Source organism: Brienomyrus brachyistius, unplaced genomic scaffold (genome assembly GCF_023856365.1).
Source record: "Brienomyrus brachyistius isolate T26 unplaced genomic scaffold, BBRACH_0.4 scaffold58, whole genome shotgun sequence".
NCBI lineage: Eukaryota > Metazoa > Chordata > Actinopteri > Osteoglossiformes > Mormyridae > Brienomyrus > Brienomyrus brachyistius.
The window spans coordinates 76,637-102,020 of record NW_026042333.1 but is presented as its reverse complement, the minus strand read 5'-3'; the positions used below and the strand labels follow the sequence as shown (position 1 = coordinate 102,020).

At 42.3% G+C, this 25,384-nt stretch overlaps 1 protein-coding gene across 13 annotated transcripts in view; it reads right to left on the bottom strand.

Annotated features, from left to right (window-relative positions):
• LOC125724886 (NACHT, LRR and PYD domains-containing protein 12-like) overlaps positions 1-25,384 on the bottom strand; it is a 110,573-nt gene that overhangs the window by 59,111 nt on the left and 26,078 nt on the right. For 3 of the 13 annotated variants that reach the window (XM_049001314.1, XM_049001315.1, XM_049001313.1), the window contains 9 exons: positions 23,615-23,734; positions 22,973-23,086; positions 21,127-21,240; positions 13,461-13,524; positions 13,050-13,278; positions 10,701-12,420; positions 3,547-3,720; positions 2,953-3,126; positions 2,338-2,511 (listed from right to left, as the gene is read on the bottom strand). The exons of 1 other annotated variant lie outside the window; for it this stretch is intronic. In XM_049001314.1, coding sequence (XP_048857271.1) covers positions 2,338-2,511; positions 2,953-3,126; positions 3,547-3,720; positions 10,701-12,420; positions 13,050-13,278; positions 13,461-13,524; positions 21,127-21,240; positions 22,973-23,086; positions 23,615-23,694 — 2,843 coding nt within the window. In that variant the 5' untranslated portion in view covers positions 23,695-23,734. Of the gene's footprint in view, positions 1-2,337; positions 2,512-2,952; positions 3,127-3,546; positions 3,721-10,700; positions 12,421-13,049; positions 13,279-13,460; positions 13,525-21,126; positions 21,241-21,743; positions 21,807-22,972; positions 23,087-23,614; positions 23,735-25,384 lie in introns of those variants that run through there. 9 more of the 13 variants (XM_049001319.1, XM_049001321.1, XM_049001317.1 and 6 more) reach the window with 5 other exon arrangements.

The following is a 25,384-nucleotide window of genomic DNA, read 5'->3' as shown; positions in this document are numbered from 1 at the left end:
TACCCACACTACAACCATGATTACATCATTAGATGCAGAGATGGCATCTGACAGTCAGGTGGACATTCCTCTTTAATACATTGCATAGATTTGGCTTCAGAGAGTCGTTCACCCACTGGGTTAAAATACTGTACATCTCAGCCAAAGCTACAGTGTCACAGATGGGATCACATCACCTGCATTCACACTCCGACGGGGAAGACGGCCTGCATGCCCACTCTCTCCTTCATTGTTTGCCATCTTCATAGAAACACTTGCGACAGCAATATGACAGAACAGTGAAATAAATGGAATTCATACTAATAATAGTGCACCATGGGTGTCACAGATAATTATCTGCGTGTTATGTGGGCCTATGTATATTTTAATGAATATTTCTGAACGGACCAAAGCGAACCTGATTGTTCCTTCGAAAGCCCTATATCTCCCTCTCACATTAAAACAATATTCTATCTGGGGTCTTACCAAGGAATTGTATAATCTTAGCATCACCTCATTTAACTTAAACTCCACACACCTAGAGATGTAACCCAACATCCTATTGGCCTTTTTAATTGCTTCCCCACACTGGTGAGAGTGGGACATGGAAGCATCAACATACACACCGAGGTCTTTCTCATAATCAGCTACCTTTATTTCAGTGGAACCCATAAAATATCTGTACTTTATATTTCTGCTCCCTGCATGGATTACCTTACATTTATCTATGTTAAATTTCATCTGCCAGGTATCAGCCCAGTCACTAATTAAATCAAGATCCCATTGTAGCCTCTGTGCTGCTAGGTCAGTATCTTTTACACCACCCACCTTAGTATCATCTGCAAATGTAACCAGTTTACTGTATGCATTGGTGTCAATTTCATTAATGTAAATTAGGAACAATAGTGGTCCTAAAATTGAACCCTGCGGTACCCCACTATAAACGCAGGCCTACTGTGACATTATGCCTCTAATAACATTGTGCCTGTTAACTAGTTTTCAATCCAAGCTGCTACAGTTCCTAAATTCTCTGCAGCTTAAAGCTTAAGCGAGAACCGTTTGAGGGCGACAACATCCAAGGCCTTCTGGAAATCAAAGTACTCTATGTGATCAATTTCTCTTGTAGCCTCCTCAAAGAACTCAAGTAGATTAGTTCAACAGGATCTACCTCTCCTAAATCCATGTTGGCTACCCCTCAGAATGTTATTTGTAACTGTCATGCCCGGCTTGTCCGATCCTCGTGTATGCCACGCCCCCTGATTATCCACGTGTGCTTCCCCGATCTTGCCCAGCTGTGTCTGATTATTTTCTCCCAGTCTTGTCTATTTCAGTCCATTGTCTATTTCTTGCCCTGGTTTTTGCCCGTCACTGATGGTAGTCAATGTCAGATGTTTCCAGTCCTCCGTTTCCCGAATAAATCCCCAGTTTTCCCCTTCGTCTGCCTGCCTGCCTCTTCCCTGCCTGATTCTTCCTGCCCGCCTGCCCGTTCGCCTTACCCGTCCTATAACCCGTGATTCTCACAGTATCCAGGTAATATACCATTTTCACTTGGATTATAGCTTCCATTACTTTTATAATTATGCAAGTTAAAGTAATTGGCCTATAGTTTGCTGGATTACATCTATCCCGTTTTTTGAATATGGGCGTTATATTAGCATACTTCCAATAAGAAGGTACCACACCCGCAGATAACGATTTCTGAAATAGTAAAGTTAAAGGTTGGCTAATAATATCCCTCATCTATTTTAAAACTATAGGTAAGATGCAAATAAGGCCCTGCGATTTATTTATTTTGAGCTTAGCCAGGCTTTGTACCACAGCAGCCTCAGTTATGGAAACAGTGCCCTCCGCAATTATTGGCACCCAGTTGTAAAAGGGGTAACCCTTTTTATACAAATCTTTACAAGAGGTGCCAATAATTGTGGAGGGACTGTATATTGTTTATATACAACACTGTATTTGTACTAAATGGTGGTAAGTTAATCATGTCCTCTACTGTGAACAACCATGTAAAATAATCATTAGACTCATTTACTATATCAATCTTCATTTTCAATTATAAGGCCCTTACTATCCTGCAGATGAGTGATTTCAGCTTTTAGAGCTCTTTCGGAGTTAAAATATTGGAAGAAACTTTTAATGTCGTCCTTAGCCTCCAGTGCAATCTTCCTTTCGACATTCCACTTAGCAAGTCTAATGTTATTTTTTAAGTCAACCTGTAGACTTAGATACTCCTGCTTTATTTTGAAATTATTAATTATGTTCTACCTCAGTATCTCCAGCGTACAGTGTGAAATACCCAGTAATACTCACCTTACTACCCCCAGTTTACAGTGTGGAATACCCAGTAAGACTGACCTCAGTATCTCCAGTTTACAGTGAGAATCCCCCAGTCCAGCAGAGAGCAGCTTCACTCCTGAGTCCTGCAGGTCATTGTCACTCAGGTCCAGCTCTCTCAGGGGTGAGGAGTTTAATCTGAGAGCTGAAGCCAGTGCCTCACAGCATTTCTCTGTGAGTTCACACCGGCCCACCCTTAAAAAAATTAAACACTTTTAAATCCACTTATTACACTGCAGCTCTGTATTCAAATGAGGAGAATAGGGGCCATGACATAATGGATTTTCAGAAAACAATTAAATTACTAAAAATTATTTTAACAATCATCCCGATTCTGTTTGGTGTCCATTATTTTTTTGTCCATAACATGTTAAAGTCAGTATGTTTAACAGTGCCGTTAACTTTGCTGAACAACACCAATGTTTTGCATGGATTATATGGTTGAATGGATGTTTCCTGCTTCACTGCTTAATTATTTCTATCATGGATGGAGGGCTGATAAGATTGTGGGATATAAGGAAGTAGGAGAAGAAAACAGAAGCTGTTTGTGTTTGTTTATTATGTAACTGCTGAAAGGCATTGTGGGTTTTCTTGGTGTACAGTTACTTTTGTGTAAAATGCATATTCTGTACTCACTGCAGCTTCTCCAGTTTACAGCTGGGATCCTCCAGTACAGCAGAGAGCAGCTTCACTCCTGAGTCTCCTGGGTGATTGTAGCTCAGATCCAGCTCTCTCAGGTGTGAAGGGTTTGACCTCAGAGCTGAAGCCAGGGAAGAACAGCCTTCTTCTGTGACTCTACAGCCTGACAGCCTGCAGAGAGACAGAAACTCCCCAATAAATAATATCACCTCACCATTACAATTAGTAAATAAATGTGATGCTCTAATAAATATTTCAAGAACTACAGTTTAGTGTCTAAGACAAGGCAGCCCCCCCTCCTACCTTTCCCTTAGCTAATTGCTCACTATCTCCTCTTCATAGTGTGGAATACCCAGTAATACTGACCTCAGTATCTCCAGTTTGCGGTGTGAAATACCCATCAATACTGGCCTCAGTATCTCCAGTTTACAGTGTGGAATACCCAGTAATACTGGCCTCAGTATCTCCAGTTTACAGAGTGGAATACCCAGTAATACTGACCTCAGTATCTCCAGTTTACAGTGTGGAACACCCAGTAATACTGACCTCAGTATCTCCAGTTTACAGTGTGAAATACCCAGCAATACTGACCTCAGTATCTCCAGTTTACAGTGAGAATCCCCCAGTCCAGCAGAGAGCAGCTTCACTCCTGAATCCTTCAGGTCATTGTCACTCAGGTCCAGCTCTCTCAGGGGGGAGGAGTTTGATCTGAGAGCTGATGTCAGCACTTCACAGTGTTCATCTATGAGATCACAGCTGTTCAGCCTGAAACAGAAAACATTTTAAGACACAGACACATACACATCCTACACATTAGTAAAATACAAAGCATTACAATAAGCATTTGTTTTCAGTATAATTAGCAGCACAGCTTACACTTCAAAGTGAATTATAGTCTGCAGAGTGTTCTGTGCGTCCTGACAATCTGCTGCAGTCATATGATCACTAATTGTGAGTCAGTGCATCTTTGCTCAAAACTAGAGGTAAAAACATTAAGTAGAAGCTACAGCCAAAAATCACAGAATATACAGGAATATATAGAAACACATCAACAGCAAGATGGACGTGAACCTCCCATAACACTCAGACCAGTGCTTCCAGAGAAGTCCTCAGCCATCTTTCTGCCAGGTGTCCCCACATTTGACACATATCACTGAAAGGAGGAGATGTGAACATTCCCAGCAGCTAATGCAGCAGCAACTGGCACTTGGATTCCTGATCCCATGAGTAAAATCCTTTTTCTCCCTGTATTGTTATACCTGGGAACATGTCAAATCATCAATTACGCCTGGGTGATATGACGATATTATCGGTAATGAGTGTAATCAGACGAGTATCCTGGTGTCGATATCAGACAGTGACTAACCAGCGATTATCGTCTTTGCTGGGGAAACGCGCTTAGGCTACATACAAAGCAAGACAACAGAAGGATTCATGATTTGTTTTCAGTTCAGCTTTCTAGCCTAAGATTCTGAAGCAGTTAAAAAGAAACATTGTGCAGAATTTCACAAGCATTGTCCCTTGCAGTAACCATGCGTTCGCCATTCTTGTAAGTTCAGTATTGTCACATCACCAACTTCTATCTTTAGCCATTCAAGTGCAGCTTTCTGGTGGGAATTTTGAGCTTCCCAACTCTCTCTCTCTCTCTCTCATCTATCATTTCCGGTGCAAAGGTGCTGGTGCTGCTGCAATACTTCAGTCTGACCTGGGAGTGTCTGATCAAAGTGCTTATAGCTTTAGCACATTTGAAATTCTTCTTCTTAGTCTTGCGGCATCATTTCTTTGTAGATCTTCACCTCCAATCATCATTGTTAATGTGTATAGACCGCCTGGTCCCTAATCTCTAATCACCATTGTTATTGTGTATAGACTGCCTGGTCCCTAACCTCCAATCACCATTGTTATTGTGTATAGACCGTCTGGTCCCTAACCTCCTATCACCATTGTTATTGTGTATAGACCACCTGGTCCCTAACCTCCAATCACCATTCTTATTGTGTATAGACCACCTGGTCCCTAACCTCCAATCACCATTCTTATTGTGTATAGACTGTCTGGTCCCTAACCTCAAAATCCTCTGCTTTCAGATCATTACTTGTTAACGTTTGATACACAGTATAGCCTCCCTTCGGCTCCAGGTCCAAAGTACAGTATCAGACGTTCCATTGCCTCATTCACTACAACAGTGTTTCTCAACCAACTTCCACAGTCCTTCAGCCTTACATCTGAAGCCCCGTGTGAAAATGAAATTGAACGGGTAACTGTGCACATGGAGAAATCGCTTCGCAGCACCTAGATCTTGTAGCTCCACTTAAGAAGATAAAGCATAGAGATAAGAAACCTGCCCCCTGGTGCTCTGATCATACGCGTAACTTAAACAGGCTTCACGCAAGCTAGAGCGCAAATGGGGCTCAACTAAACTAGAAGTTTTCAGATCTACCTGGAAGGAGCCTCTCTAAGTACAGACTGCGAGGTCTGTGTACCTCTCCAGACTCATGGAAGAGAAAAAAAATAATCCTAAATTCCTATTTGAATCTCTGTCTAGGTTAACACAGAATTCTTCACCATTAAACTCACAATCTCACAAGTTTTTATGAGTGATGACGTTATTACATTTGTAATGGTAAAATAAAGATTAGACAGACCATCCAGTGCACGTCTGTAGCTACATACAGCTGCCAGCCTCCTGCTAGTCCTATGCGTACTGATAATGACACCTTTGAATGTTTCCTTCTTATAAAACAATCAGAACTTTTGCGCTTAGTTTCCTCCTGCAAATCCTCTACTAGCCTCGTAGACCCAATTCCTACAAAATTCCTGAAGGAGATTCGACCACTGATTAGCACCACCCTGTTAAATGTGTTAGACTCGTCTCTTAGGCTTGGATATGATCCAAAACCTTTTAACTAGCTGTTATTAGACCTGTTCTAAAGAAACCAAATCTTGAACCTAGTGATTCAGGAAATTATAAATCAATCTCAAATCTTCTTTATTTCAAAGATCCTGGAAAAGCTGTTGCTCGCCAGCTGTCTGTCCTACAGAAAAATAATGCTGATGAATTATATCAGTCTGGCTTTAGACCAAACCACAGCACAGAAACAGCTTCAGGCAAAGTAGTGAATGATTTGCTTATGGCTTCTGACAGTGGCTGTATGTCTGTGTTGGTATTACTAGACTTAACTGCAGCATTAGATACTGTGGACCATAATATCCTCTTGGACTGGCTAGAATCTGTGGTTGGCATTAAGGAGACAGCCCTCTCTTGGTTTGGCTCCTATTTAACTGATCATTATCAGTTTGTCCACGTGAACAATGAATCTTCCAAGATCACTAAAGTCAAATATGGTGCAGTATCACACACGCACATACGACAGGGCTGAGATTCCAGGCTGCCTGAGACAAGGCCGAGTCTGGTAGGAGAGGTACTCGCTGGCCTAGGCACAAAAGGGGGGTCAGTGACCCCACACATGCACACACACACACATACACACACACGGCTCATACAGACACACACACACACACATACACACACACACACACACACACACACACAAACACAGATAACAAGGGAGGCCAACATTCCATCTTTTATGGTCCAAAGATTTAGGGACCTACAGACAGCAGAGTGGACCTCAAGGACAGGGGTCCCTCAACTTGGCACGCAACCCCCTCCCCATACATCCTGCCTTACATACCACACATTCACCCAACACCCTAAAGAAAGTTTCTTTCCAAAAGAAAGTTCGGCCTTTTTACTCCCTATATATTGACTTACTCATGACTACTAGTCTTGATATCCAGATAGCTTATGTTTGTGTGTCCTTAGACAATCTTAGTGTTTAGCTACCCCTGCATACATGCTCTCATGATTATCCCAGAGGAATCTTGAAAATTAAATAATGTAACCAGGTATCTTAGTGTGGCTCCTAACTATCAGAGGTTCTTTCTTTCTTTGTTTAACAACCCCCCCTTTCCCACAATCCTCTGTGGCCCTCATCTGATCTTTGTGGTCCATTACCACTTCTTTGTCCTCTACTATTCTGCATTAAAAGACTGAATTAATGTGTATATTATCAATTCTGGAGAGCAGATAACTGGGATAAGCCACACCAACCAAAACATGTTGTTCCCAGATGTGCAATTTAAATTGGTATTATCACCAACTAACGGCCACGCCTATCTAAGGGTAAGATGTGCTATTTAAATGTGAATATGTAATGTAATGTCCGTACAAATGATCCAAAGTAGCAACCTCTGTTGATGTGCAACGCAAAACAGCAATAATGTATATGGATGGGATTTGTTAACATACATAATATCAGAAATCGTTAATTAATTAATACAGATGGTATGAGGTGTGACCCGCCAGGCTGGTATGGCATGTTTGGTGTCAAACTGATGGAAAATCACTCCTGATTCCAAATCTGGTCAGTGGTTACCATGAAACTGTATGTAGTTACACCAGTTTAATGAAAATCCTCGGTAAAGTGGTACCAGTCTAGTCATGAATACCAAAAGGACTGACACAGACACCCCTCTGAAAACCTGCCAACTAGATGATCAGCCATTGCTTCAGGTGTCCAATTCCTGGTCATCCCTATACATGAACTTTAGACCATAAAACATGGCACCTCAGAAGAGAGCAGGGGGAAGAAGAGAGAGGAGCAGAGGAGAACATCAGCCTCACAGAGAGAGGAGCAGAGGAGAACATCAGCCCCGCAGAGGGAGGAGAAGAGAAGCCCCGGGAGAAGAGCAGCCCGTGAGAAGCCCTCCTGAAGCCTGCCGGTGAAGGCCTGCTACCCAACAGAGAACTGCAACCAAGACAGAGCCTTTCACCTTAAAGCTTCACAAGGAGAGAGAATCCAAGGGGCTCCACTCCAACAACCGCTCCAGACGCCGCGCCTTCTTGGGTGCTACCATTCCCTCAGCTCATCACCTCTGCGACCTACTGCCAAGACCCCCTCCACTCTGCAAACAAGTAAACCAGCTTCCTTTCATTCTAACAACCCAAGCAGTTCTGTTAGCCTGCTTTATGACTTTAGGGTTGTATTTCCACAAACTGTGCTTGCTTTACAGAACAGTATTTCCCTTTTAAGGTTATCCATTTTAAATCTGGTCACTGCATTTTCATGTTACATTCTCTTTGGTTCTATTCCGTTATTTTGTGTTTGTTGTTTATGTTAAATGTAATGTCTGTCTTATGTTAGTTGTAGTGTTAGTTAGGAATAAATGCATGTCTTTTACACCACTTCAGCCTCCGTTCATTGAGTGCTCACAATAGTCCTGCCTCTGTGCGATCTGGCTACTAAGCTCTGAAACCTCAAACTCGACTGAAATATCGCGAGACTCTCTCTCATCGGCCTTGAGGGGAGCTTCACTACCGATCGTTTACATTACCTGGTGATGCAGCTCGCTGGACGAGCCTTCTAACTCCATGTTACTAAGCGATACTGGTAACTCGTGAATCCCATGTAAGTCTTACATTAACCGACTAACGGGGTTTCGCAATTGAGTTTGGAGGAACTAACCATTCATCCTAAAAATTAGTTAATAAACATCATTAAATAATAATTAATTGAAAGGCAATTAATTTCAAAACATATTGGTGGAGATATTAAAATTTACCTAAGCTAAATATTCCTACAATGGTGTCCCACAGGGATCAGTGCTGGGCCACTACTGTATACTGTATATATTGGTCACATTATCAGAAATCATGGTGTTGAGTTTCATTGTTTTGCTGATGATACACAGTTATATATATCTGTTAAGCTGGATGATCCATCACAGCTCTCGGTTAGAAGACCGTCGACTAGATATCTGGTGCTGGTTGGTAAATAATTTCTTTATATTAAAGACATAAAAACAGAAGTACTGTTAACTGGTCCGAAGGTGGCTCGAAATAAGTTTGACAACCTCAACCTTGGTGGTCTTCCTACCCAACCTGACACAGTGGTCAGAGATCTTGGTGTTCTGGTTGATTCAGATTTATGTTTCGATGCTCACATAAAAAGCATCACTAAAGCTGTGTTCTATCATGTACGAAACCTCGCCAAGCTTCGGAAGATGCTCTCCTTTCAGGAAGCGGAAACACTAACACCTTTATAACTTCCAGGCTGGATACTGTAATGCCTTCCTTTCTGGGTGCCCATCTGGATCCTTAAGTCGCTGCCTGTGACGTCTCCACTACCTGTGACGTCCTTCCGGCCTCCTCACCCTTCTGCCTGTGACATCTTCCCTGTTTACCCTGCTGCCGTACTACTGTTCGCCCTCCCATCTGAAGCAGCTCCAGCACTTGCCTGTCATCACCTCCCTGCCCCCCACTTTGCGACTGAAATGTTAAGATTGGGATAATGTGAATTAGGACTTTGCCATCTTGATCATTTGACTTCCTCTACTGCCCCCTGGAGGATGGGTCCCCCTTTGATTCTAGTTAGGGTTAGGGCTTCCTCTGCTGCCCCCTGGAGGATGGGCTCCCCCTTTCAGTCTGGTTAGGGTTAGGGCTTCCTCTGCTGCCCCCTGGAGGATGGGCTCCCCCTTTGAGTCTGGTTAGGGTTAGGGCTTCCTCTGCTGCCCCCTGGAGGATGGGCTCCCCTTTTCAGTCTGGGTAGGGTTAAGGCTTCCTCTGCTGCCCCCTGGAGGATGGGCTCCCCCTTTGAGTCTGGTTCCTCCCAAGGATTCTTCTTTCTAGGGAGCTTTTCCTTACCACTGTCCCCTCTGACTTGCTCACTGTGGGCTTTGGGCAGGGATGCTGTAAAGTGCTTTTAGACCATGGGGAAATTGTCTTCGCCCCTCCCATCTTGCTCTCCAAGAGACACGCCGACACATATACAGGTGAGAGGAAGATTGGGGGTCGCACCACAGGATCGGCCAGCATCCAGCACCCCTGCAGTTCAAGGACCCAGTGATGACATCACTCTACCAGCCAAGAGATCTGAACCAGCGACCTTCTGCTCATGGACACAGAGTCCAAACCTAAAGAGTTACGCACCACACCCAGTATTTACAGAAATGCTTCCTACAGCATCCAGAACTGAAATGAATATGAGGGGTTTTCCCACTATTAATGAAAACTGGACCATTCTGTATGATGCTCTATCTTTGGTTATTAGTTACACAAAGGATGGTCGTGGAAATCTTGTCTTTTTGGTTTTTACTACATCACCACCTTCAATTAATATAAACTAGATTAAAATGGAACCTTGTTGATAAAAGAGGGGAAATAAATCACATATATACATATTCATTTTATATTTTAAACAATGTTTATCTAGGTCTGCTGGACTAGATGTGTCGTCACATCCTCAGCCAGGTGCAGCTGAGGCCAGCAGAGGGCGCCAGTGAGCAGCCAGAGACAGCAGTCATACGGAAGCTCCCAGCTCTGGGCTCCATCACATGAACACGCCTACTGACAATAACACTCACATACCACTTATACACCCTGTGGATAAAGAGCCCTCACTGTTTCTATAGCAGGTTAGGATGCTGTGCCTGTGATCAGAAGGCAGACTGGATGGGAATGGAAACGTAGTAACAAACAAAAAGTGACATCACTACCTTCAGTCATTATAAAGTCTGTGGTCAGGATTAGCTACTGCTATACAAACAGCTATAGCTGTGATTATCAAAATAAAACCCACTTATTAATCCATGAGGAGAAATACATAATATATATTACACATTTCAAACAATATTCATGTATTACTGCCAGACCAGACATGATTTCCCATCCCCACGTCACTTACAGAGCCATCCTGGAGTTCTTGACCACAGGCAGCAGCCTGCAGTGCTGTTTATCTGATCTGATGTATTTCTTCAGGTCAAACACATCCAGCTCCTCATCTGACATCAGCATCACAAAGGCCAGAGCTGAGTACTGTGCAGGTGAGAGGTCATCTGCTGAAATGTTTCCTGAATTCAGGTATCTTTGTACTTCCTCTACTAGAGAATTGTCACCCAGTTCAGTCAGACAGTGGAACAGGTTGATGGTCCTTTCTGGAGATAAATTCTCCTGTATTTTCTTCTTGATGTATTGGGCTGTTTCCTTTATGGTATGTGAGCTGATTCTTGTCGGCCCCAGTAGCCTTTGTAACAGAGTCTTACTGGAGTCTGTTGAGAGGCCCAGGAGGAAGCGGAGGTAGAGGTCCAAGTGTCCATTCTTGCTCTTTAATGCCTGATCCACTGCAGTCCTCAGCAAGTCAGCTGATGAGTTTGACAGAAACACATATAAAGCAGCGAGATACTCCTGGATGCTCAGATGCACAAAGCAGTACACCTTCTCCTGGTACAACCCATAATCCTCTTTAAAGACTTCTGTACACACTCCAGAGTAAACTGAAGTTTCAGTGACATCAATGCTATTCTCTGTCAGATCTTGCTCATAAAATATGAGATTGCCTTTCTCAAGGTTGTCAAAAGCCAGTTTACCAAGTTTTAAAAGGAATTCCTTGCTGTATTCCTTAAGCTTAGTTTCATGGTTTTTCATATACTTGTCATTTTTTAAACTTGTCTGAAAGATCAGGAAGTGTGTGTACATTTCAGTCAGAGTCCTTGGAATTTCTCCCCTGTCAGTCTCACTAAAAAAGCTCTTAAGCACAGTGGCTGAAATCCAGCAGAACACAGGTATGTGGCACATGATGAAGAGGCTCCTTGATGATTTCACATGTGTGATAATCCTGCTGGCCAGGCTCTGATCATTAAATCTCTTCTTGAAATACTCCTCCTTCTGGGCATCACTGAACCCTCGTATCTCTGTGACCTGGTGGACACGCTCAGGAGGAATCTGATTGGCTGCTGCTGGCCGGGAGGTTATCCAGAGGAGAGCAGATGGGAGCAGATTCCCCTTAATGAGGTTAGTCAACAGCACATCCAGTGACGTTTTCTTTGTTACATCAAACCAGCTCTCATTGTTCTGAAAATCCAGAGGAAGGCGACACTCATCCAGACCATCAAAGATGAACAAGACTTTGTACCTAAACAGCTCAGTGGATTGAAATGATTTCAGTTCTGGGACAAAGTACTGAAGCAGTTCAATCAGACTGTATTCATATTTAATCAAATTCAGGTCCCGGAAAGGAAGAGCGAATATGAAGTGAACATCCTGGTTTGCTTTTCCTTCTGCCCAGTCAAGAATAAATTTCTGCACAGAGACTGTTTTCCCGATACCTGCCACCCCTTTAGTGAGTACAGTTCTGATAGGTGTCTCACGCCCACATAAGGGTTTAAATATATCATTACACTTGACTGTAGTATCTTCTGTTCGCCTTTTCTTGGATGCTGTTTCAATCTGTCTCACTTCATGTTCATCATTGACTGCTCCAGTCCCACCTTCAGTTATGTAGAGTTCTGTGTAAATCTCACTGAGAAGTGTTGGCTGTCCTTCCTTAGCTTTCCCTTCAAATACACACTCAAACTGCTTCTTAAGTTTACATTTGATTTCCTGCTGATGTTGCAGCATGAGTTGTCCTGAAAAGAAATGAGAGGAAAATGCACTAATTCTGTGATCCTGACCAGTATGAGAGGAAGAATATTTTCCAAAAACACACTTCTTCACACATACATATCCAGATATTTCCCTGTGACTGTGAATGTGAAACTGAAAGTTTTATCATGCGTATTTTACTGGAACACCGCATACAGGACCTTGAATAAGCCTTAGGCAGCCAAAGGAAATGTTTAAAGCCATTTATCTGGGTAGTAAGTGTATATCTGCTCAGAACCAAAAAAAAACACACAAAACCCCTTTTCATTTCCCAAACCTCTCCTCAGGGGCACCACAGCCAGTCCATGTATTTGTTAAATTTCACCATCAGCTCACTTCATTCATTAATTAAATTAATTTAAAAACTCAGTGAGATATTGATCAGCCACATGAGGTGTGTTAGTGGTCAAGTATAAAAATACGTGGATATACTGCACGATTTCTGCAAATATTAGGGTGATTTTGGGAGAGGTTCTGAAATGGCAAACACACTTTGACATACATGTTATAGTAGTTCTACACCAACATGACGACCATTTAAACATCCTTTTCTCTGGATGCCTAAGACTTTTGCACAATATTGTTCATGTATATAATGTTATAAAGCTCTTACTCTTCTCCAGCATGTCAGCAAGATCATTTTGCTTCATGGTCCTCAGGATGTACAGTGTGATCTTCAGAGCTACCTCTCTAACACTGGTCTTCTGCATCTGACCATCACAGTCCAGGCCATTGTCCTCCTCCAGCTGAGGTTCAGAGCATTCTGGGTAATTCTGATCTAGGTGCCTCACAAACGTCTTCAGCTCGTCCTTTAGGAACTTCATAGCTTTTTCCTCTAGTGACTAAAATAAACAGTCACACTTAATTATAGCTACTTACACCAAACCTTTTCGGAATTTCACTTGTAAATCATAGTTAAAACATATTTCCTTTAACATGGTGAATTTATTATTATACAGCTGTATAAAATATAAGCTAATTCACATAACAGCCAAGAAAACATATTTCAGCAATAAATACAAACCTTCAATATGGATGATAAACCCGATTTATCATATCGATCTGAACTGCATTCTTCCATTTGGTCTCTGTGAATTAGACAGAAACGTAAAGACCTCAATTCATCTACACAAATGTAACAAAGAGACTGGAAAGTTCCCCATTAAAACTGCTGTTACTACAGATAAAGAATAACATTGTGGTATATTACAACACCAATTCCAGAAAGTTGGGGCATTGTGCAAATTGTACATAAGAACAGAATGCAATGATATGGAAATCTCATAAACCCGTATTTTATTCATAACAAAGCATAGAAAACATATCAGATGTTTAAAATTAGATATTTTGCTATTTCATGAAAAATATTGGCTGATTTTGAATTTCATGACAGCAACACGTCTCAAAAAAGTTGGGATGAGGGCAATAGGAGGCTGGAAAAGTTAGTGGTACAAAAACCCAACAGCTGGAGGAACAATTTGCAAATAATTAGGTCAATTGGCAACAGGTGAGTAACATGACTGGGTATAAAAAGAGCATCTTAGAGCTGCAGTGTCTCTCTGAAGTAAAGATGGGCAGAGGGTCACAATCCTCCTAATACTGCACTGACAAATAGTGGAGCAATTTCAGAAAGAAGTTCCTCAGTATAAAACTGCAAAGAGGTTGAATATTTCATCATCTACAGCACATAATGTAATCAAAAGATTCTCAGAATCTGGAGAAATCTCTGTGAAAAACCGGACTAGATGCCTGTGATATATTGGCCCTTAGTCAGCACTGCATCACAAACAGGCATGATTCTGTAATGGAATCACTTAATAGGCTCAGGAATATTTCCCACAAACATTGTCAGTGAACACAATTCGCGCTGCCATGCACAGATGCCAGTTAAAACTCATTAAAACTTTGAACTATCATTCAAAGAAGAAGCCGAATATGAAGATGATCCAGAATCACCGACGTCGTCTCTGGGCCAAAGCTCATTTAAAATGGACTGCGGCTGAGTGGAAAACTGTTCTGTGATCAGTCGAATCTAAATTTGAAATTCTTTTTGGAAACCAGGGACACCATGTCATCCGGACTAAAGAGGAGAAGGACCACCCAGCGTGTTATCAGCACTCAGTTCAAAAGCCAGCATCTCTGATGGTGTGGGGGTGCATTAGTACATATGGCAGGGGCAGTCTGCATATCTGATGGTGTGGGGGTGCATTAGTACATATGGCAGGGGCAGCCTGGAAAGGCACCATCGATGCTGAAAGGTATATCCAGGTTCTAGAGCAACAGATGCTCCCATCCAGACGACGCCTCTTTCAGTGAAGACCTTGCATTTTCCAACATGACAATGCCAAACCACACACTGCATCAATTACAAAATGATGGATTCGTAGAAGAAGGGTCCGGGTACTGAACTGGCCTGCCAGCGGTCCAGATCTTTCAGTCATTGAGAACATTTGGTGCATCATAAAATGAAAAATATGACTCAGTTGAGCAACTAGAATCCTGTATCAGACACGAATGGGACAACATTCCTCTCCCAAAACTCAAACAACTGATCTCCTCAGTGCCCAGACATTTACAGACTGTTGTTAAAAGAAGAGGAGATGCCACACAGTGGTAAATATGGTCTTGTCCCAACTTTTTGCTGCTGCGACATTCAAAATTAGCATTTTTTCCTTAAAATGATGCATTTTCTCAGTCTAAACATTTGATATGTTTTCTGTGTTCTGTTATGAATAAAATATAGGTTTATGAAATTTCCATATCATTGCATTCTGATTTTATTTACAATTTGCAGAATGTCCCAACATTTTTGGAATCGGGGTTGTAGTTTGGAAAGATGTATCTGCCATGTTAAGCTTTATTCACTGGGGCGGCTTCCTAATTTTCTCATGACAGCAGAAGAGAACCAGTGACATCAGGCTCCAGCACACAGACACACAGCAGGCAGGAAGGACAGTTTTCTATGCAGCCCTTTGTACCCAGTGACATTTAGAGTCATTCACTTGATTAGTAGAGTTAATTTCAATCAGCTTGTTGCCCGCATCCCTGCCCTGCCCCCCACTTCTGTACCAGCTGGTCCCTGGGCCCCCACTAGCCGGGGCGATACTGCTGGCTAAAAATGCGAAACACTAAACATGTCATCATCTTGCACCTATTCTTCATCCCAGTGGACATAATATGCATGATGTCATCAGCGTGCGCCACTCCCTCTGGAATGTCCTACTGCAGGGAGCCCAACCTTTTTTAACTCAAGATCTACTTTACAAGTGGCCAGTGTGCTGAGATCTACCAGTTCAAATAGGGAGCCACAGATATTACTTTTACTCTATTACTACTCTAGCTATTGCCTTTCTGCATAGTTAACATGCACATAGCAAATCCAGGTAATTCTCCAAATTGAAAAAAGTGTAAGGGTTCATTTCATTGAGACTGTGTCTGCTCCCCGCGTCTTTAATCATGGAGGACTATTCCACCGTGGAGTGTGCCATAATAACTTAATTAAAATCACAATGAATCCATCACTAGAAAACAGTTTTGATGCAATATTTAAACTTAAACTTGGACTTCTGAATATAAGATTACTGGCCCCTAAAGCACTATTAATAAATGAAATAATTACTGATTTTAGTCTTGGTGCCCTGTGCCTTACCGAGACCTGGCTTAAACCGGATGAATTCATGGCACTAAATGAATCTACTCCAGCGGAATACAGTTATAAGCATAACCCTCGACCAAATCGCGAAGGTGGTGGTGTTGCTGCAATTTTTCAGTCCAACTTAGGAGTGTCTGAGAAACGTGGTGTGAGTTTCACCACATTTGAAACTCTTGTTCTTAGCCTTGCTGGCTCATCTCTTTCTAGTTCGTCACCCCAAATCACCATGGTTATTGTGTATAGACCGCCTGGGCCGTACAGTGATTTTCTTAAGGAATTTGCTGATTTTTTAACAAACCTGGTGGTCAGTACTGACAAAGCCGTTATTGTGGGTGATTTTAACATTCATATGGAGAAGGATAATGATCCTTTAAAAACAGCGTTTGCAGCTATTCTTGACTCTGTAGGTGTATGTCAGAATGTAGTCGGGCTACTCATGTCTGTAACCATACCCTTGATTTGATCATTAGTCATGGCATCCTGGTAGAACATGTGTCTATTATGCCACAGAGTCCTCTGCTCTCAGATCATTACTTGTTAACATTTGAAATCCAGTATAGCCTCCTGTTGACCACCACTCCAAAGTATAGAATCAGACGTTCTATTAAGGCACTAACTACAACAACATTTATGAAACAACTTCCACAGTCCTTCAGCCTTACATTTGAAGCATCGTGTGTAAATGAACTTGAACAAGCAACTTCAAACATGGAAAAATCCCTTCGCAGCACTCTAGATCTTGTGGCTCCACTTAGGAGTATAAAGCATAGCAATAACAAACCTGCCCCCTGGTACTCTGATAATACACGTGAACTCAAACAGGCATCACGCAAGCTAGAGCGAAAATGGCGCTCAACTAAACTGGAAGTTTTCAAATCTGCCTGGAAAGAGAGCCTCTCTAAATACAGACAAGCACTAGTAACTGCTCGGTCTGTGTATCTCTCCAGATTAATAGACATGAACAAAACCAATCCTAAATTCCTATTTGAATCCGTGGCTAGGATAACACAGAATTCCTCATTAAACTTGCAAATCCCGCAAGCTCTTAAGAGTGATGACTTTCTTACATTTTTTAATGGTAAGATAACTACAATTAGACAGACTATCCAGTGCACACCTTTACCTACTTACGGCTGCCTGCCTCCTGCTAGTCTTATGTCTACCAATAATGAGACCTTTGAATCATTCATTCCTATTACACACTCAGAACTTTTGAGTTTAATTTTCTCCTGTAAATCCTCTACTAGCCTTGTAGACCCAATTCCTACAAAATTCTTCAAGGAAATTGCACCACAGATTGGCACTACCGTGTTAAATGTGTTAAACTCTTCTCTTAGGCTTGGATATGTTCCAAAACCTTTTAAAATGGCTGTTATCAGACCCGTCCTAAAGAAACCAAATCTTGAACCCAGTGTTTTAGGAAACTATAGACCTATCTCAAATCTTCCTTTCATTTCAAAGATCATGGAAAAGGTTGTAGTTCGTCAGTTGTCCTCTTTCCTACAAAAAACTAATACAAATGAATTATATCAGTTTGGCTTTAGACCAAACCATAGCACAGAAACTGCTCTAGTCAAAGTAATGAATGATTTACTTGTGGCTTCTGACCGTGGCTGTGTATCTCTGTTGGTATTGCTAGATTTAACTGCAGCGTTCGATACTGTGGACCATAATATCTTCTTGGACCGGTTAGAAGGTGTAGTTGGCATTACAGGGACAGCACTTTCTTGGTTCCGCTCATATTTGTCTGATCGCTATCAGTATGCCCATGTGAACAATGAATCATCCAAGGCCACAAAAGTTGAATATGGTGTCCCACATGGATCAGTCCTGGGCCCGCTACTGTTTACCCTATACATGCTACCTCTTGGTAACATTATTAGAAATCATGGTATTGGGTTTCATTGTTATGCAGATGATACACAGTTGTACATATCTGTTAACCCTGATGATATATCACTGCTATCTCGGTTAGAAGACTGTCTATTAGATATCCAGTGCTGGATGGCAAAAAATTTCCTTATGTTAAACACAGAAAAAACAGAAGTTCTGGTAATTGGTCCCAAGGCTGCTAGAAATAAGTTCCACCACCTCAACGTTGGTAACCTTCCTACACAACCTAACATGGTAGTTAGAAATCTTGGCGTTCTTGTCGATTCAGATCTATGCTTTGATGCTCACATAAGAAGTATTACTAGAACTGCATTTTATCATCTGCGGAACATAGCCAAGCTTCGTAAGATGCTCTCACTTAATGATGCAGAAAAACTAATACACGCCTTAGTAAGTTCCAGACTGGATTACTGTAATGCCCTCCTATCGGGTTGCCCGTCTGGATCCTTGCATAAACTTCAGATGGTACAGAATGCTGCAGCCAGAGTTCTAACAAACACTAAAAAATTTGATCATATTACACCGGCCCTATCCTTTCTTCATTGGCTGCCAGTTAAGTCTCGAATTGACTATAAAATACTGCTATTAACTTATAAAGCACTAAATGGCCTTGCACCAGAATACCTTAGTGATCTGCTGACCACATACAACCCTCCATGCTTGCTTCGCTCTCAAGCCATGGGATATCTGTTAGTGCCTAGGGTAGAAAGAGCTACGGCAGGCTGCAGAGCTTTCTCCTACAAAGCTCCTCAGCTGTGGAATGGTCTTCCACCGGATGTGCGGGTTTCAGGTTCACTCTCAATATTCAAGTCCAGACTAAAAACACACCTGTTTAGTTTAGCGTATAGGGACACTAGTTCTAGCTCTAGCTAACTGCTCACTCCCAGTCAGACCTGTAGTGTGAGGTGTAGAGCTGGGTGGGGATCGGTGCCATTGGCTTTGGATAAACTGGACTGTCAGTGCTGTCACTCTGGCTTCACAATCCCTTGTGGAATTGGAGTGCTGACATTCAGGGACTCCCCATGTCTGCATTCCCACTTGCCTCTTCCTCCTACTGATGCTCCCATAGCCATATCTGCCGGAGTTTGCACATTGCACTTCATATTGCACTCACCTAGCTTTTAGCACTGCCAATAGCCTCCTCTACTTTGACTAATTGTACATTTTATTTCCCCTACTCCTCCTGGGGGGTGATGCCTGGAGACCTCAATCTATCAAGATATCCAGCACACCCGGCCACATGTGACGTCGCCACCACCAGTGACGTCCCTGCATCCAGCTCGCCGTTCTGATCTTCCATGTTTGACCCGCTACCTTACCTCTGGTTGCCTGGCGATTGGAAGATGACTCGGCTTCGGCATTGGCTTATCATCTTCCTTGCTCTCCAGTTATTTCCTAAATCTTATTGGGGACAATGTGACTTGGCCCATCTCTGGCACTTAACCATCTCTCTATTTGACTATCCCTGCCGGCCCCTGGAGGATGGGCTCCCCTTTTGAGTCTGGTCCCTCTCAAGGTTTCTTCCTTCTAGGGAGTTTTTCCTTGCCACTGTCGCCTATGGCTTACTCACTGGGGGCTTTGGGTGGGGATGCTGTAAAGCGCTTTGAGACAATGTAATGTTGTGATAATGCGCTATATAAAAATAAATTTGTTGTTGTTGTTGTAAATAAATGTACTTCTCTACCTTAGTGGGACCGCTGGCACTGGGAAGATGCAGCTGGTACAAACTGACTGCTGTCCCGCTGACTGACGTTTCAGTTCTCGCACTTTTCAGCGGCGTGTGGCTGTTTTAGCAGGGAACTCGGCCTCCTAGCTTTCGTGCATCGACTCAGCCAGACCCAGCTAGGAGCCCAGTTTACTTTTATGTTATGGCCTGACTATAGACCCAGAGAGACATGCATGCTAGTGGGCTGTAACACTGTTACCTCTCAGGGCTTTTTCTGTTACACCCCACAGGGGGGCGCATTTCATGGCTTGCAATATAAATGTTGGGACTCTGGGCCATTAGTGCTCTGAGGCCCCCTGCAGCCCAGCCTGAGGCCCCCAGGGCACTGGCCCCACTGGCCCGGTCCATAACCCAGCCAAGGCTCCAGGGGGCGCTATCTTGGGGCACCTTTAGCCACCGGCTCATTCCCCCACCGTGAGCTAAGGAGCTACTGGGGATCTTTCCTGCCTGCTGCCGTTAGACACCACAATGCCTGCTGTCGATGTGCAGCCCCCACAGCCAGCCTTAACGTCCCATTTTTAACGTGGTAAAAGCTGCTCTGTTTTTAATCATATAAATAACAAACATTTCTATTTCTATTTATTTCTTGAACAATATTGTATTTTCAGGATTCTTTCATAATGCACTGTGTATTTCTTAAACTTAGTATCCTACAGAAATTTTGTTTACTTCTAAAAGTGTTTACTTATTTGCACTATATCTGCTGTCTTTGCAGATTGTCTTTGTCTTACATTGTATGTTTGTATCTGTGCACTTTGCTGCTGAACACAAGAGAATTTAACCCTGGGATCAACAAATCATCTTATTTTATACTCGGGGGATGAGAAGCACTGCAGTGTCACATTAATTATGATCTGAATCAGCAAGTATTTAAACGTCACCTTTGGCAAAGAAACCAATAGTCTTTCTCTTTTTTTGTCTGATGATAGTAGTTTATTGTTTAAACCACATAGTTTGATTGAACATGTTAAACTGAAGCCTTCGTCTGAGTATGATCTAATGAATTCATGAGAGCGAAATTGTTTGTTATCAAAACAGAAACATCCATCTCACGAGACGACAATCTGTTGTCGAGTCATTATTTAATGGACATGCAGGGGGGAAACAGGCAAACCAGTTTTTTCCAGCTCTGTGCTGAGGACTGAAACTTAAAATCCACTTTGTTATTAAATAACTTCCGATTCCAGCTCGCAGAAAGTCAGGTGTTACAGTCATCCTCATCCATTTACCTCAGATGTTATTTATATAGAACACAGACAAAACTTTTGTTTAAATTCTCAAGGTGATGGAATCTGTTAAAGGTAAAAATTGGTGCATTCATTATAAATATGTTATTTCCTCATAGCTTGTATGTGTCTCTGTGCCATTTCACTGAGAGTCTGAATGTCACTAACAGTGTTTGTTTAAATGCACATTTACCTTTGATCTGTAGGAAAAGGTCCCTCTCTGAAGTCGACTAGGGGGTCCATTGACCTGTCACTCTTCAGGGAAACACAGCTGGGTACAGGGGAGTCTGCTCTCTCCATCAGGACACTGTGGGCAGCGAGAGGAAACAAACCCTCATGGTATAAATATAATTCATACAATGGGGACGGCATCACACTGCTGTTTAGCCTTCTGCTCTGCCTTCATGTACTTTGATATGCTGTGAAGCTCTTGATGTAAACAGACTTATTGTCTCATCTAAAATCTAGATATTATATGAAACTTTTAGCATCACCGTTAAAAACCTCCACAACTAGACTTGACTGATGTTCCTTTTTACCTGTTTATATATGTTTTTGTTTGTTTAGTTTTGTTATTTGGCCATTTTGTATAGGAGGGATGGTCTGTTGCTCACCTCTAGTATAAAAGAATTGGCTGATTGTGGAAGAAAACGGCGAATACAGAAGATGGCGAGGTCTTTTTATTAAGCTACACATATTAAAGTGCTGCCCACTGAGCCAGCCCTAGCTAGGAGCCCAGTTTACTTTTATGTTCTGGCCTGACTATAGACCCAGAGAGACATGCATGCTAGTGGGCTGTAACACTGTTACCTCTCAGCGCTCTTTCTGTTACACCCCACAGGGGGGCGCATTTCATGGCTTGCAATATAAATGTTGGGACTCGGGGCCATTAGTGCTCTGAGGGCCCCTGCAGCCCAGCCTGAGGCCCCCAGGCACTAACCCTTCTGTCCCAGCCCATAACCCAGCCGAGGCTCCAGGGGGCGCTATCTTGGAGCACCTTCAGCCACCGGCTCATTCCCCCACCGTGAGCTAAGAAGCTACTGGGGATCTTTCCTGCCTGCTGCCGTTAGACACCACAATGCCTGCTGTCGATGTGCAGCCCCCACAGACAGCCTTAACATCCCATTTTTAACCTGGTAAAAGCTGCTCTGTTTTTAATCGTATAAATAACATACATTTCTATTTATATTTATTTCTTCAACAATATTGTATTTTCAGGATTCTTTCATAATGCACTGTGTATTTCTTAAACTTAGTATCATACAGAAATTTTGTTTACTTCTAAAAGTGTTTACTTATTTGCACTATATCTGCTGTCTTTGCAGGTTGTCTTTGTCTTACATTGTATGTTTGTATCTGTGCACTTTGCTGCTGAACACAAGAGAATTTAACCCTGGGATCAACAAATCATCTTATTTTATACTCGGGGGATGAGAACCACTGCAGTGTGACATTAATTATGATCTGAATCAGCAAGTATTTAAACGTCACCTTTGGCAAAGAAACCAATAGTCTTTCTCTTTTTTTGTCTGATGATAGTAGTTTATTGTTTAAACCACATAGTTTGATTGAACATGTTAAACGGAAGCCTTCGTCTGAGTATGATCTAATGAATTCATGAGAGTGAAATTATTGGTTATCAAAACAGAAACATCCGTCTCACGAGACGACAATCTGTTGTCGAGTCATTCTTTAATGGACATGCGGGGGGGGGGGGGGGGGGGACAGGCAAACCAGATTTTTCCAGCTCTGTGCTGAGGACTGAAATTTAAAATCCACTTTGCTATTAAATAACTTCCAATTCCAGCTCGCAGAAAGTCAGGTTTTACAGTAATCCTCATCCATTTACCTCAGATGTTATTTATATAGAACACAGACAAAACATTTGTTTAAATTCTCAAGGTGATGGAATCTGTTACAGGTAAAAATTGGTGCATTCATTATAAATATGTTATTTCCTCATAGCTTGTATGTGTCTCTGTGCCATTTGACTGAGAGTCTGAATGTCATCAACAATGTTTGTTTAAATGCACATTTACCTTTGATCAGTAGGAAAAGGTCCCTCTCTGAATCTGTTTGGTTCATCCATTGACTCGTCACTCTTCAGGGAAACACAGCTGGGTACAGGGGAGTCTGCTCTCTTCATCAGGACACTGTGGGCAGCGAGAGGAAACAAACCCTCATGGTATAAATATAATTCATACAATGGGGACGGCATCACACTGCTGTTTAGCCTTCTGCTCTGCCTTCATGTACTTTGATATGCTGTGAAACTCTTGATATAAACAGACTTATTCACAGTCAGCTTTTAAGGAAATTGTCTCATCTAAAATTTAGATATTATATGAAACTTTCAGAATCACCGTTAAAAACCTCCACAACTAGACTTGACTGATGTTCCTTTTTACCTGTTTATATACCTTTTTGTTTGTTTGTTTAGTTTTGTTATTTGGCCATTTTGTATAGGAGGGATGGTCTGTTACTCGCCTCTAGTATAAAAAACTGGCTGATTGTGGATGAAGACGGCGAAGACAAAAGATGGCGAGGTCTTTTTATGAAGCTACACATATTAAAGTGCTGCCCACTGACCAGCCCTAGTTAGGAGCCCAGTTTACTTTTATGTTATGGCCTGACTATAGACCCAGAGAGACATGCATGCTAGTGGGCTGTAACGCTGTTACCTCTCAGGGCTCTTTCTGTTACACCCCACAGGGGGGCGCATTTCAGAAGCAGCTCCTCTATTTCCTCTCTCCTTGTCCATTTCTATGCTGATCCAGACCAGTTGATTCCTGCTGGGGCCTCTGTGAACATGAAGGGTTAATAGATACATCCTATAATCTTTAAATTGTATTTCATAATACCATTGTGATTCTCATTAGTCATTATTATGAAATATTATTTCATGTAATGCAAATGTGACGACTTCAATAATTCAAACTGTACTGCACAATAAAGAACAACTTTCCACACTGTTCTGCCAAATGTAATTTTTACCAGTGTTCGGTCGAACCACGCAACCGGCGGTGTGCATTACGGTGGCACATATCGACAAGGGAGCAGAACCCGTCAGAACATCGGATCCTGCTCTTCCACTCCCACCTTGTCTGCACTCCATGTGCACATCTATGCAATAATGTTCTTGCAGCGATCAAGTGTAACTTATTTTAAAATTTACCCCGAAAAAACATTTGCTATTTTCTGATTGGCTGATAGGTGGCTATTAGCTCTGTATAACTCGGGACAGCTATGAACTCGGTGGAAAACTCCACTCCGATTGGCTACGCCACGTCCATTAACCTTATATAACGGGACGCCATGGTGGGGGGTTATTCCTTACTTCTCAGCGTGAGAAACACAAGGTATGACGTGTGAACTGCTTGGGGACCTGATAGCCCTGTGAACCGTAAGTGACCAATAAATGTCAATGTAACTGGATTATATATATACTCCCTTATATATTATATATACATTTTAAAATTCCATACTTGGGGGGGTCGGGGCATCACGTCGGTAATTTCATCAAAAACATTGACAAGTAAATTTAGATTTTTAAAAATATATATTACAGGCCAATTTGCTGAAATAAAAAATATATATAAAAAACATACAGTCACATGAAAAAATTAGGATGCCCCATTAAATATTTAGTTCTTTATTAAGAAATATCAACATGAGTATGAAATCTTCTTTCAAGTTATATATAATAATAATAATCAATACTTTTATTGTCCCTGTAGGGAAATTGTCTTTACGCCTCCCACAACTTCCTCTTTTTTCATAGAGGAAGTTGTCTGCGAAGGGCTGCCACCTGTAGCAGCGCCCAGGGAGCTGGGGGTTAAGGGCCTTGCTCAAGGACCCACAGGCTGAGGCTAGGTTTGAAAATGCGACCTTCTGATTACAGGCACACAGGCTTAGCCCACTGAGCCACATGCTGCTCCCCATATGTAAATAAAGGTGATGTAATTACATCATCTATGCAAAAACAAGAAACAAATTCACTTATTTATGAAAAGAAATTGACTGAGATGCTAATTTCCACTGAGGAAAAAGTTAGGACCCTCTCACATTCATCACTATTTAAAATGCCTAGAGTTAGATTCAGGTGGCACCAAATCAGGTGAAAATGGTTAGAACATCGTTACAGAGCTTTTTGGTGAAGCCTGTCTTATTTAAACCAGAGACATTTAGTCTGGGTGGGCGGCATGGTGGTGCAGTGGTTAGCACTATTGCCTCACACCTCTGGTACCCGGGTTCGAGTCTCCGCCTGGGTCACATGTGTGCGGAGTTTGCATGTTCTCCCCATGTCATCGTGGGGTTTCCTCTGGGTACTCCGGTTTCCCCCCCACAGTCCAAAAACATGCTGAGGCTAATTGGAGTTGCTAAATTGCCCGTAGGTGTGCATGTGTGAGTGAATGGTGTGTGTGTGTGAGTGTGCCCTGCGATGGGCTGGC